Genomic DNA, 15381 nt, shown 5'->3' on the forward strand with positions numbered 1-15381 from the left:
ACGCCATGCAAGCATAGAAGCCGCGGTGACCAGCAGTGGCAAACTAGGCACAGACACATATGGAGAGATGCCAGATATGCCGTGCAAGCATAGCAGCCGCTGCGCCAGTACTGATAATCCAGGCACAGCTGGAGGGATGCCATTTTTGTAATAGCACTGGCAGCAGTGAATACATGTACTCCCGATAGCACCAGACAAGTAAATGCTGCATGGCTGTATCTAGGTGGGTGCTGGTGTGGGCTGAACCTCCCCAAACTTCAGTTGTGCCCCCACTCCCCAGGGCCCACCGCCCACAACCTCCCCTCTGCTTCCCCACACAGTGAGGGTGAGGTAGAGAGGATATTGTGGTCGGGGGGGGCAAAACTGAAATCTAAGGGGGCGCAGCCCACACCAGCCTCCCTCTAGATACCACCATGCAGCTATATATAATCCTCCTAATTTTATAATAACAAAATACAATAAAAATGAAGTTGTATTACTCAGGTAAGTTATCTAAATCAGTGATCGTGACTTTTTGTGCTCATCAGCTATCTTTATTGTTAGTGTGTTTTATGTGTGACCCAAGACAATTCCTCTTCTTCCAATGTGGCCCAAGAAGGTCAAAAGATTGGACACCCCTGCTTTAAATTATACATCATTTCAACTATTAACCTCCTTCCCGCCCGGTCAATAGTGAATTGATGTCCGGGAAGTGGTTTTGTTATCCTGACTGGACGTCTATTGACATCCTGCAGGATAACAGCCGCCACGCTCCAGGGGGGGCGCGCATCGCGGCGATGCGGTGTGTCAGTCTGATTACCGCGTGATCAGCCGTGTCCAATCACGGCTGATCACAATGTAAACAGGAAAAGCCGCTGATCGGCTTTTCCTCACTAGCGTCTGACAGACGCGAGTAGAGGAGAGCCGATCGGCTGCTCTCCTGACAGGGGGGGTTTGTGCTCATAGTTTATGAGCGAAGCCCCCCTCGGATCACTGCACAGGACCGCCAGCATGCCGCCCAGGACCATCAGGGATGGGCATCCACACTGGACCACCAGGTATGCCCCCTAGACCACCAGGGAATGACAATCTGTGCCAAGGCAGTTGCCAATCAATATGCAATAGAAATGTTGCTGGCGCAAGTGAAAAATATATATGTTGTATTATGTTATTATGGTGGGTTTGCTGCAATCAAGGAGAAAAAAAGGATCAGGACACCTATTGGTGTCTGGTCCTTTAAGAAATATGTGTAGTAGGTGGATTGCGCTCCCCTTCTTTTTCCCTTTATTTATCACCACCTATTTCTAGGTGCTGATTTTATTATTAATCACCAATACACAACACCTCTATTTAAATCAACGAATGTGCTAATATTCTTCTAATTGGGTATACAAGTGCACCCAAAGAGAGCTTAAACCTATATGTAACTTACGTGAATCTATGCCATTAACATAGTGCTCATATAGTGCTATGGTACCCTTATACCAATATATTAAAAGTGACTGCCCATCCAATAGCAAACAAGTGTTATATGAAAACCAAAAATAATTAATAAAACAATATATATATATATATATATATATATATATATATATATATATATATATATGTATATATGTATATATGGTGAAACAACACATGTATATAACAATTCGATGGGGGATTTCAAAATAGATCCTCTATGCATTAAAGTCCCAATGTGCTGATTAAATATTCATTTAAGTGCCTCTTCCGTGAGTTTATAATACAACGATAATAGCACCACTTTCTGAGGATGCAACACTGATTGCGAAACGCGTATAGGCTGCTGATACCCACAAAACTGTGCGCTAATCGAGAGATAGGCACTGGGGGAACCTGAGAGGAATAACTTTCCACCTTCAATCTTGGCTTGGCTTTGCATACATAGTTGGAGAAGCTTGGTGCCGGCATACAGGCACATTTAAATGTGAGTGCAATATCTGTTTGATTTTAAGTAGCCAATACATTTTTTGTACGTATTACACCATGAGGGGCACTCCTCTTTTTTATGAGCTGTTGTAGGAGAGATAGAGACCCCTATTGGCATATTCAAGGCATCTGGAGATTGATGAACAGACGTGTAAAAGGAGTGGTTATCCTGGGAATGAACCAAAGGCATTTTGATTGATTGAGATCTGGTGAGTGGCCATTTCTAGCGGTGACGGGAATATCACAGAAAGTGGTGCTATTATCGTTGTATTATAAACCCACGGAAGAAGCACTTAAATGAAGATTTAATCAGCACATTGGGACTTATTTTGAAATCCCCCATCGAATTGTTATATACATGTGTTGTTTCACCATATATACATATATATTTTGTTTTATTGTTTTATATTAATTATTTTTGGTTTTCATATAACACTTGTTTGCCTTTGGATGGGCAGTCACTTTTAATATATTGGTATAAGGGTACCATAGCACTATATGAGCACTATGTTAATCGCATAGATTCACGAAAGTTACATATACAAAATGATAAAAATTCTGTTTGGGTACAGTGTAGCATGACCGCGCAATTTTCATTTAAACAGCACAAAAAGTTAAAAATTGGCTTGGGCAGGAAGGGGCGTAAGTGCCTGGTATTGAAGTGGTTAATGAAGACTAGGATTTTATGCTGTACAATAATCTTATCTCCCAGCAGAGGGCGCGGTGCACCCGTATTGTCTAAACCAGCCACAGCAACCTTTACTAAACCACAAACTAAAGTCAATGCAGCTACAACAGTAAAAGTTGCAGATCCTTTACCTGAAAAACCTGCCAGCAAAGATAACCCTCACCCAGTTCAAGGTAATGTCACAAATAGTGAATATTGATTGAGCACATGCTTTGCGTTATCATTGCAGTGTTTATCTGTAAGTAATTTAACCTCTGACTTTTACACTTTTATGTAAGGATTTGTAGTTTGATACCTTGAGGGAGAGAAAATGATCTACTGCAATGACCTACAGTAGTTTCCTAGCTTAGACCAATGTAACTATTCATAAACCATACCTGTGGGGTCTCTCTAAAAGCCATAAATCACGGTGACATCACACTCTCCACCTAATCCAATCAGAGAACGCTTTGCATTTATTGAGCAAATGCAAAGCATTCTCTAAACTGCGCCCATGCCCAGCGGGCTGACCTTCTGTGTTCACAGTGCAGCAGCACAGCAGTTTTGCATGGAACAGTCCACCCCCCCTCCATACTAAGTATAGACCCCCCTCCGTCAGTACAGACCCCCCTCCACAAATTGTAATCCCCCCCAGCCATTTGACACGGGATAGTACAGACCCCCTCTCCACTAAGTACAGACCCCTCCATCAGTACAGCCCCCACTACAGACCCCCCCTCCATCAGTACAGACCGCTTCTCAGTACAGACCCCTCCATCAGTACAAACCCCCCTCCCTCCATCAGTACAGACCCCCCCTCCACTAAGTATAGACCCTGCACCATTAGTACAGACCCCCCTCTTAGTACAGATACCTCAATCAGTACAGCCCCCCACTACAGATCCACCCCCATCAGTACAGACCCCTCAATCAGTACAGACCCCCCCTCAGTACAGACCCCTCCATCAGTACAGCACCCCCTCCAGTACAGATCCCCCCATCCATCAGTAAGGACCGCCCTCAGTACAGACCCCTCCATCAGTACAGCCCCCACTACAGACCCCCCCTCCATCAGTACAGACCGCTTCTCAGTTCAGACCCCTCCATCAGTACAAACCCCCCTCCCTCCATCAGTACAGACCCCCCCCTCCACTAAGTATAGACCCTGCACCATTAGTACAGACCCCCCTCTTAGTACAGATACCTCAATCAGTACAGCCCCCCACTACAGATCCACCCCCATCAGTACAGACCCCTCAATCAGTACAGACCCCCCCTCAGTACAGACCCCTCCATCAGTACAGCCCCCACTACAGACCCCCCCTCCATCAGTACAGACCGCTTCTCAGTTCAGACCCCTCCATCAGTACAAACCCCCCTCCCTCCATCAGTACAGACCCCCCCTCCACTAAGTATAGACCCTGCACCATTAGTACAGACCCCCCTCTTAGTACAGATACCTCAATCAGTACAGCCCCCCACTACAGATCCACCCCCATCAGTACAGACCCCTCAATCAGTACAGACCCCCCCTCAGTACAGACCCCTCCATCAGTACAGCACCCCCTCCAGTACAGATCCCCCCATCCATCAGTAAGGTCCGCCCTCAGTACAGACCCCTCCATCAGTATAGACACCCCCCCACCCCCCCACCCCCCATCAGTACAGTCTGTGTGATTCTGTTTTAGTAAATCTTGACTTCACTAGCTACATGCACACTGCGGCCTGATTTTCATTAAATGGAATGAGTTGCAGTGTGCATAGTGCAGCAGTGCATAATAAAGGGCAGATAGCGATATCAAATCTAAATGATAATTGAGCCCCTCTGTATTCACTTTTAAATGCTGATAAGCTTGCATGCCTTTTATTGGAAAATAATGGTCACAGTAAACAGACAGAGATGTATATTATATTTACCTTTTTTAAACTTTTTTTTATTTACATTTCTTTAGTTACTTTTAGGTAGATTCAGGTAGATGTGCCTACACTTACGGCGTCGTAGCTTAGCGTGTTTAGGCTACGCCGCCGTAAGTTAGCTAGGCAAGTAGATGATTCACAATGTACTTGCCTGCTAAGTTACGGTGGTGTAGCCTAAAGCGAGTGGGCGTAAGGGCGCCGAATTCAAATGTGTGTAAGGGGGGCGTGTTTTATGTTAATAAGGCTTGACCTTACGTTTTTGACGGTTTTTTTTTACTGCGAATGCGCCGGGCGCCTACATTTCCCAGTGTGCATTTCGGCTAAGTACGCCGTACGGGCCTATTGATTTCGACGTGGACGTAAACAACGTAAATCGCTATTACGCAAACAACGTAAAAATTTAGAATCTCGAAGCGGGAACGGCGGCCATACTTTAACGTTACTATTCCATCTAATGGATGGAATAACTTTAGGCCTGATAATGGCTTACGGAAACGGCGTAAATGTACTGCGGCGGCCGGGCGTACGTTTGTGAATCGGCGTATCTACTAATTTACATATTCTACGCCGACCGCAATGGAAGCGTCACCTAGAGGCCATCTGAAATATTTCAACCTAAGATAGGACGCCGCAAGCCGTCATATCTTAAATATGTTTAAGCGTATCTCTGTTTGAGAATACACTTAAACATAAGTCGGCGTAGATTCTGAGTTAGGTCGGCTTATCTACTGATAAGCCGGCCTAACTCTTACTGAATCTACCTATTAGTGTTTTTTGGGCCTAGGCAAATTATGTCATACATCCCATGAGTCTTCAGGAGTGGAGGAGGGGTTTTCTCAGCTACAAACACCCTCCTCTCTACATGCCTAAGCTAAGGACAGATGTATTCCAGGAAGTGAATCTTACACAAGATGGCCAGGAAGGTTAGGAGGTGTTTTTCAAATTGATTAGAGAGCAAAATAAAGAATGGAGACATGTATGGGTGGGTGAGTTTGCTTTGAATATTAAAACTGAATTAAATAGCATTGAACACTCAAGGGAAACCAGAAAAGCACGGGGAGTACTTAACCACTTCAGCCCCGAAAGGTTTTACCCCCTTAATGACCAGAGCAGTTTTTGTGATTCGGCACTGCGTCGCTTTAACTGACAATTACCCAGTCATGCGATGCTGTACCCGAACAAAATTGCCGTTCTTTTTTTCCCACAAAAAGAGCTTTCTTTTGGTGGTGTTTAATCACCTCTGCGATTTTTATTTTTTGCACTATAAACAGAAAAAGAGTGCCAATTTTTAACAAAAAACAATGGGGCAGATCCACAGTGAGAGTACGCCGGCGTATCTACTGATACGCCGGCTTTATTTTCAAATTTCCAGCGTTGTATCTTTAGTTTGAATCCACAAACCAAGATACGACCGCATCTGGGTTTGATCCAACAGGCGTACGGCTTCGTACACCTTCGGATCGTAGATGCAATACTTCGGCGTCCGCTGGGTGGAGTTTGCGTCGTTTTCCGGGTCGGGTATGCAAATTAGCTTTTTACGACGATCCACGAACGTACGCGCGTCCGTCGCACTCTCTTACGTCGTCTCTAGTCGGCTTTTTCCGGCGTATAGTTAAAGCTGGTATTTTGCGGCGTATAGATAGACTTGCCATGTTAAGTATGGCCGGCGTTCCCGCGTCGAAATTTGAATTTCTTTATTTTTTTGCAAAAGTCGTCCGTGAATAGGGATGGACGTAATTCATGTCTAAGTTAAAAAAATTACGTTGTTGCGACGTCATTTCGCGCAATGCACGGCGGGAAATTTCAAAACGGAGCATGCGCAGTTCATTCATTTTAGCGGGACTGCTTTTTTTGGGACCATTGGCATTTATACAGCGATCAGTGCTATAAATAGCCATTGATTACTGCATAAATGTCACTGGCAGGGAAGGGGTTAACACTAGGGGATGCTCGAGGGGGTTAACCGTGTTCCCTATGAGTGCTTCTAACTGTGGGGGGATATGGGCTTACTGGGACATGACAGATATCACTGTGGTTAAAAGAACACCAGTGAAAAAGGAGGGAGGGGGGAGGGGGGAGTGGATGGTGTCAGTGTTTCTTTTTTTTTTCAATTTAACCGTTAATTATTTATTATTCTTTCTTTTTTTTATCAGCCAAGTTGGGGGGGGGGGGGGTTGGTGAGAGATCAGCGGTCTAAACAGGCCCCTGACATCTCCCCTTTGAGACAGGGAATGGGACTGAGTATTCCCCATTCCCTTTCTCTGCAGCCTCAGCTGCACTAAAGATAAATGGACAGGAGACAGTGGCTCCTGTTCTTTCATAAACTGAAGCAGAGTAAACACAGTTTACAATGCTCAGTAACGTTATCACTGACTGAGCATTGCACTGACTGTGCATTCAGAAAAGGAAGGAGCCGGTAAATGACATATTGAAATGGCTAATAGTGCGCTGTTCCTTTAAATAGTGAACTGGTTTGATAATGAACAAATTTAAGTGAATAAACAAGATATCTACCTTCCAAGATTTGAGTTGCAGGAGTTCCATACCAGATATTTTTTTTTAGGTAAATTACATATTTACTGGCTCTTTCCTCTGCTCTCCATCCTGAAAGATCTGGGAGGAAGGAGGACACCGGAGAGAGTGAGTAGGACACTGAAAGCCAGAGGATGAAACGGGGAGGTGGAGGAGCACGTGAAACAGATGGGAGTGATTGGTGTGGCGGTTGAGGCAGTTACAAGCACTGATCCCCTTGTATAGCCTTTCAATAAAGCAGCTGACAGCCGAGGGAGGGAGAGAAGGAGAAGCGGCTGTCAGCTGCTTTATTGAAAGGCTATACAAGGGGAATCAGTGCTTGTAACTGCCCGCACCACCCCACAAATCACCTGTGAGGCTGCCCGCCCCCCTCCGCTACACTAAGGACGCCTGGCCCAATACAACAGGTATCGGATCAAGCATCTGAGCATACCGATACTCATGCAAATGCTTGGTATCGGCACCGATACTAGTATCAGTATCAGTATCGGTGCAACCCTAACTGCAATACTTACGTTCAGTCAGGTGCTGTCCCTTGCAGAAACTCATCTCTGCAACTTCTGGGTTCAATTACGACTAGCAAGGGTTTTCTTATACGCTGGAGTTCAGATTTAAAAACCCAATGCATATAATTTGATAGTATTATAGTATTTGAACTAAGTTGTACATTGAGATAATTAACTCTTTTTCATTATCTGTAACACAGAGCAGGCTCTTGGCCCCATATCTATTAATCACAGTTCCTTCCTGTACCGCCTGGGTTTAGCGCGTGCTTTGTCTCGTAGTGAGGAAACCACAGCTGATGCATTAGATCTTTATCGAGAAGTCATCAAAATGGCACCAGAGGTATGGGAATGGGGTTTTTTATGTTTACCTTCACTATCCTTTACTAGACACATAACAGAACTTAGTTTGCTAAACTATACTATTATTATCAGCCACAATGATTTTTATTTTCAGCAGTGAGAACCAATAGGTGCAAAAACATTATAATATTACATAATAAATAATCTTTTATACAGTCACTCCCACCTTTCCCTTTGGACTTTTGTAGTGTTACAACTGGAAATTAAAATGGATGTTATTGGGGCTATTTGGCCTATACAAAATGAAACAAAATATTGAACTGGAAAAATATACAGTTTTTCAAATTATAAATGTATATATATTGTAAAAGTTTAATTTTTTTATTTTTATATTTACCACCTTAGTTAAACTATGCATAGCATGAATCTATCCACGGCCGCCGCTGCCGCCCCCTATGTGTCCCGCCCTTTTCGTGCACATGAAATACAGGGGCATGAAATACAGAGGCCAGGTTTTTTTCTGAAGCACTGCCTGATTAGAGCCATACGTTCTAATAGGCTTCAAAATAGCATGGGCTTGGGATGCTGAGGATGCGTCCTGAGCCCACCCAATGAATGAATATTCACTCTTGTAACACTGATCCTCCTCCTAGCCAATCGGAAAGCAGGTATAAAACCCATTTCCCGATTGCCCAAAATGTCAGGTAATCCTTTTAACGCCGGGAGGAGCAGAGAGGAGAGGACTCCAGGAGAGGACACCGGAGCCCGCCACGCTGGGAGATGGTCACAGCAGCTCCGATCACTGCTTTCACCGCCCGCATCCATGGCAAGGACAGTGGGTGGTGGAGTTGGGGTGTTAGGGCATCCCGTGGGGGGGGGGTAGCTTGCAGTGGTGCTAGTGCCGCTCCACCGGTGGCGGCAGGGTTGTTTGCCGCCGCCCCCCACCAAAAAAAAAACACCAGCCGCCACTGCTTTAATTTGTTTTTTTAATTCAAACCCTGCCTTATCTCTCCATCTTAAATTGCAACCGAACCAAGCTACTTGCATACTGACCAGCCACTGTAAAATATTTTATGGCTATTGTTCAGATAATCAGATAATGTAATGTTCATTTCAGTATAAAACCTGCCTCATCCCACTCTCCTATATTACAGCCTAATCAAACTGCTTACATACTGTCCAGCCACTGCACAATATGTGTGGCTATTGTCTATAAGATAATACAGTCTAATTTCTGTGTGAAGATGGAACCTGCCTCATCCCCCCCTAAAATATGCTTAAATACTGTCCATCCACTGTATGTTTGTGAATATTGTTTCTTAGATAATACACTTTATTTTTTATTTCAAGATAAAATCTGCCTCTTAACTTGTGTTTTAAATAAGCTGTTTACATACTGTCCAGCCACTATAAAATGATTGTAGCTATTGTCTCTCAGATAATACATTCTAATTTGTATTGCAGAATAAAACCTGCCTCATCTATTTCTATTTGCTGCCTATTCAATTGTCTTGATGCTGGCCAGCTTCTACCAAACACATACCTGGGGCCAGATTCAGAAAGGAGATACGGCGGCGTATCTCCAGATACGCCGCCGTAATTTAAAATGTGCGCCGTTGCATCTTTACGCCGATTCACAAAGCTAGATACGCCTGAAAACATGGCTTCAGCCGACCGACGTAACTTGCCTACGCCGGCGTATCGTGGTCGCATAGTTACGCTGGACGCATTCGGCGTTCCCATTAAAAAATATGCAAATGAGTAAGATACGCTGATTCACGAACGTAGTTGCGCCCGGCGTATCAATATACGTTGTTTAGGTAAGGCGTCTGACCGGCATAAATTTACCCCTGCTATATGAGGCACAGCCAATGTTAAGTATGGACGTCGGAACAGCGTAGAATTTTACACGTTTTACGTCGTTTGCTTAAGTCGTCCGTAAATGGGGCTGTACGTAGGTTACGTTCACGTCGACTAAGCATTGAGCGGGCGTAATTTACGGAGACAATTCGACGTGATACTGAGCATGCGCGCGCATGCGCCGTTCGTTAAGCGCGTCATTTACGTGGGGTCACGAGTCATTAACATACAACACACCCACTACCAGCCTAGTTTAAATAAGGCAGGCTTACGCCAGCCTATTTACACTACGCCGCCATAACTTAGAGCGCAAGTTCTTTGTGAATACGGGACCTGCTGCTCTAAGCTACGGCGGCGTAGTGTATCTGAGATACGCTACGCCCGCATAAAGATAGGCATTTCTTTCTGAATCCGGCCCCTGAAGTCTATATTGTGAATATTTTGGGAATAAACAGGGGTGGAAGGGGATTCAGGGAATGTGAATTTGTGGTTCTGAAGAGAGGAAACATTCTTATAGTTTTAAGATCAGTTGCATTTGCTACTTCCACTTCAATTCAGACCTGTTAACAAAAAAATTAGCTGCCTCAGCCAAAACTATTCAAGACAATTGAAATTAATTATATTAGTGCTACTACTGTATGTAAGCCAAGCTAAATGTAAAAGTTAAAAAATCAATTAGACATCCAAAATACTTGATGCCAGAATACGGTGTCACTGAAAGTCAGTGAAAATTGTATTATTCCTTAATACCTTACTGCTTAAAGGCATCACGCAAGCATGTAAACCAAAAGGCTTGGTGTGTTGTTCCATGTTGCACTCAAAGCCACATTAAAGGATCCTCTCCCGACTTTGTTTTATTTTTTATTTTAAATCAAAAGGTTTTTATTGCAAAGGAAACATAAATCAAAACATACATCACATTACACTTCGATTTGTCAGTGACATAACCAATGTTATTAGTCATTCCCTTCAATAACCAAGTAGCAGTGAGTAGTCAGTGTGTGGCACATTAAGGCCCGGATTCACTGACATCGGCGCATATTTATGCCGCTGTAGCGTATCTTTTTTACGCTACGCCGACCCAGCGCAGAGAGGCAAGCACTGGATTCACAAAGCCAGTGCTGCCAAATCTGCGCTGGGTTTCCAAGTCGTAAGTCGGCGTAAGTGGAAGTGGGCGTGAGCCATGCTAATGAGGCGTGACCCCATGCAAATGATGGGCCGAGCGACAGACAGATACGAATCGCCAACTGCGCATGCGCCGGGACATGGACGCATCCTTCTGCGCATGCTCAGAATCACGTCGGAACATCTGCCTAAGATACGATGGATCACTGCCTACGGCGTGAACGTAACCTATGCCCAGCCATATTCACGTCTAACGTAAACAACGTAAAATACGACGGCTTGTGTTCCCTGGTCCATACCTTTGCATGGGTTGCGCCTCATATATGGGGAATAACTTTACGCCGGACCTACGACTTACGCAAACCGCTTATATTATGCGCCGGGCGCAAGTACGTTCGTGAATCGGCGTATCTCCCTCATTTGCATATGTGCATAGAAAATCAATGGGAGCGACAAATGCGCCCAGCGTAACAATGCGCCCACGATACGACGGCGTAGGCAAGTTACGTCGGTCGTAGGAAGCCTATTTTTAGGCGTATCTTAGTATGTGGGTCGGCGCATAGATACGACGGCGCACATTTGTACTTACGTCGGCGTATCTTGAGATACGTCGGCGCAAGTGCTTTGTGAATCCGAGACAGAATGTTTATTTCTGTATGCCACTTTATTTTTTAAAAATATTTTTTTTCATTTGGTAAACTCCCCACTAAGCAGTACCCAGCTTCCTTTTAACTATAGTTTGTCTATTAGCCCAAAATAGGCAAAATAGCCCCACCGCCCATGGGATTAGCTGAAACATTCTGGTTTGCCTAATTTCAATCAAGATTTGCGGTACCTTCCACAAATCAAGCCCAGGTAGATCTACCCATCACTTTCCCGAAGCAGCATCAATCAGGATTGAGTTATAAAACAAATATCTGACATTAGTAAGAAAAGCAACCAATAGGCCAACGGTAGCTCTGAAACAGTGGCAGAGATCCTCAGCCAGGATGGAGATTCCATCAATGAGACTACTATAATCTGAAAGTTCCAGAAAGCTTGGCTTTATAAAAGCACATAGAAAGAAAGTCATTACTGAAAAAAAGATACCAAACTCAAGAAGGTATGTGAAAGACAAGTCAAATATGGAAAGAGGTTTTCTGGTCTGAAGAGACCAAAACGGAATTCTTGGCTTTAGCGATAAATACTATGGCCAAGATTCACAGAGACTTACGCCAACGTATCAATAGATACTCCGTCGTAAGTCTGAAAATGCGCCGTCGTATCTATGCGCTCATTCTTAAAATGAGCTACGCCTGAATGTTGCCAAGGTACGACCGACGTAAGTCTCCTACGCCGTTGTATCTTGGGTGCATATTTACGCTGGCCGCTAGGGGCGCTTCCGTTGATTTACGCGTCGAATATGTAAATGAGCTAGATACGCAGATTCACGAACGTACATACACCCGTCGCAGTAAGCTACGCCGTTTACATAAGACATAAGCCGGCGTAAAGATAAACCACCTCTATAGGTGGCGCAGCCCATGCAAGGTATGGACGTCGGAACTGCCATCGGCTTTTACGTTGTTTACGTAAGTCTAACGTGAATGGGGCTGGGCGTAAGTTAGGTTCACGTCGTACGCATTGAGCCGTCGTATCGTAGGGAGTATTTGCGACGTGATTCTGAGCATGCGCGCGCATGCGCCGTACCAACGGCCCTTCATTTACATGGGGTCACGGTTAATTTACATGTAGTACGCCCACTACCTGCCTAATTTGAATTGGGCAGGCTTACGCCGGCCCATTTTCGCTACGCCGACGTAACTTTGGGAGCAAGTGCTTTGTGAATACAGCTCTTCCTCTTAGGCCCTGTACACATGATCAGACATGTCCGATGAAAACGGTCCACGGACCGTTTTCATCGGACATGTCTGCTGGGAGCTTTTGGTCTGATGTGTGTACACACCATCAGACCAAATTCCCTGCGGACAGAAAACGCGGTGACGTGGTGGCGACGATGACGCGGTGACGTGCGCGAACCAGGAAGTTCAATGCTTCCACGCATGCGTCGCATGCGGGGGATTTCGGTCCGATGGTTAGGTGTACTAACCATCGGACACGTCTGACGGACAGGTTTCCACCGGACAAGTTTCTTAGCATGCTAAGAAACTTTTGTCCGCTGGAAACCTGTCCGCTAGGCCGTACACACGGTCGGACATGTCCGCGGACCAGTTTCAGCGGACATGTCCGGCCGTGTGTACGCGGCCTCAGAGTTACGTCGGTGTAGCGCATATGAGATGCGATACGCCGGAACAAAGAAGCGCCGCTCTACCTGAATCCGGCTATATCTGTGATGGAAATCCAACACATCAGTTACCATTTCCAAGGAAAATTGTGATCTTGCTAGCACCATGGTATAGCTGGGACTCAAAACTAATTAGGGCTAAAAGCAAGATGGTTTGACCCAAATAGAAAACATTTATAGAGAGATTTGCAGTCTGAAAGAAACGGGAAAACCTGAGACTGGTGCAGTGGTTTCAACCCAAGAACATGAATGTCTCAGAAGTTCTCAGGCAATACCCAGTTCATGTATTCATTCATTCAATCCAGTTGGAAATACATGGCAAGTCTTGAAAACTGCTGTTCCTAAAAGTACCATTACAAGCTAGGAAAGCCTGCTTAGATGAACAATAAAAATTGCAAAGCTGGTAGAGACTTACAGCTGTGATTGCAGCTAAAATTTGGTCTAGTGCCACATCTAGTGTAATGAATACTTTGTAGATTAAATGAATAAAATACTGATTAAGTCAGTTTTAATGTATTGTAAATTATTGGAACGCTACAAAATGTGGAAAGTGGAATAAATGCTTACGCAAAGGCAATGCATATTAATGAATATATGATTAATATATATGGATATATAATTAATATATCAGCACACATGTGCTCTGTGCCACTGTGACTGTTTTTTTTGTTTTAGCTGAAACAAGCACGTATAAATTAGGCCCTCCTGTGTATAGCGAAAATACTGATTAGCAATTGTGCTCCCCTAGGTTTGTGATGCTTATACAGAGCTAGCTGAACTTCTGCTAAAAGACGATCCTCTAGGTGCTGTGGAAGTCTACTGCCAGTATCCCCAAAAGCCAGTGGAAGGGCAGTCATTCGACAATGCGTTTATTCCAGGAGAAATTGTGCGTCTACTCATGAAGTGTGAGAAGTACGATGACCCGCGTCTACCTGTCAACATGATTTCCTATGGAAAAGTGATGGGAATAGGTAAGCAAGAGTCTTTGCTAACAACACAGACAATGTCAAGTGAGGTGTATTTAATTGAGAGTGTAAATAATATACAATAACTGATCATAGAGAATCTTTATCTGTGAACAGTGGCGGCCTGTCCATAAGGGGCGCATGCCCCTCTAATCCAAGTGTCCGGCTCCTAATCTACATGCAGGGTACCCGACGCATTGATTTCAATGTTTTTTTTTGGAGGCTCTAATCTGCTTTGAAAAGGGTGGGCTTGTGGCGCCCTGAGCCCATCCAGTTGTGTGACAATAGCAAATTAATATTCGCTATTGTCTTCATGATTCTCCTCCTGACCAATCAGGAAGTGGATCCTGAGACCTGACTGGCCAGGGAGTCTTAGGACTCAACGCCAGCTGCTTGCCATAATTCCAAGCAGTCAATCGATCAACTTGGTACATTTCGCCTGCCCATTAATGTTTTGAATCTTGTTCGGTTCCTGCCAAGATTAAAACGGTGTATGGCCGGCCTAACTTTCTAGTCTGCATTGATAATCTAAATTTCCCCACTATGCCTATTTTTGGAGTAGAGAAAGTGAAGAGAGGGGTAAGGAGTGAGAAAACGCAGAAGACTAATTGGGCCACCCCTCTCCACACTCTGCCCACTCCTCCTGTTGTCTTGTTTTTTGTTAGTACGTCACCTATACAGCAGAGCCCTCCCTCTCCCAATCTGGGCTCTGCTGTATAGGAGATTGCAAGCGGAGACCAAGCTAAATTCAGGCACTTAAACTAGCATTTATTGATCTTTTTTAACCACTTGAGACCCGCGCTATTGACAAAAGACATCAACAGCGCGGCTCTCAGGTGCCAACTGGACGTCTTTGGACGTCATTTGAAGTGCATTACCCGCGCGCGCCTCTGGGGGGCGCGCAGTGGGTAAACACTGTCCCGGCGCATCGCTGGGAAGCCGATGCGTGTACCTGGCGGCCGCGATGTCCGCCAGGTACACGCGATCGTCGGGAACACAGCAGGGACGTGGAGCTCTGTGTGTAAACACAGAGCTCCACAAGCTGTCAGAGGAGAGGAGACCGATCTGTGTCCCTTGTACATAGGGACACAGCATCGGTCACCTCCCCCAGTCACCCCCTCCCCCCACACAGTTAGAACACACCTAGGATACATATTTAACCCCTTTCTCACCCCCTAGTGTTAACCCCTTCACTGCCAGTCACATTTATACAGTAATTAGTGCATTTTTATAGCACTGATCGCTGTATAAATGTGAATGGTCCCAAATTTGTGTCAAAAGTGTCCGATACGTCCG

At 44.9% G+C, this 15381-nt stretch overlaps 1 protein-coding gene across 2 annotated transcripts in view; it reads left to right on the plus strand.

Moving 5' to 3' along the window:
* LOC120937775 overlaps positions 1 to 15381 on the plus strand; it is a 113987-nt gene that overhangs the window by 95089 nt on the left and 3517 nt on the right. The window contains exons 18-20 of one of the 2 annotated variants that reach the window (XM_040351256.1): positions 2642 to 2790; positions 7752 to 7891; positions 13869 to 14091. In XM_040351256.1, the coding sequence (XP_040207190.1) occupies positions 2642 to 2790; positions 7752 to 7891; positions 13869 to 14091 (512 nt within the window). The remainder of the gene's footprint in view (positions 1 to 2641; positions 2791 to 7751; positions 7892 to 13868; positions 14092 to 15381) is intronic. The other variant, XM_040351257.1, reaches the window with a different exon arrangement.

The sequence above is a fragment of the Rana temporaria genome, chromosome 4 (assembly GCF_905171775.1).
Source record: "Rana temporaria chromosome 4, aRanTem1.1, whole genome shotgun sequence".
Lineage (NCBI taxonomy): Eukaryota > Metazoa > Chordata > Amphibia > Anura > Ranidae > Rana > Rana temporaria.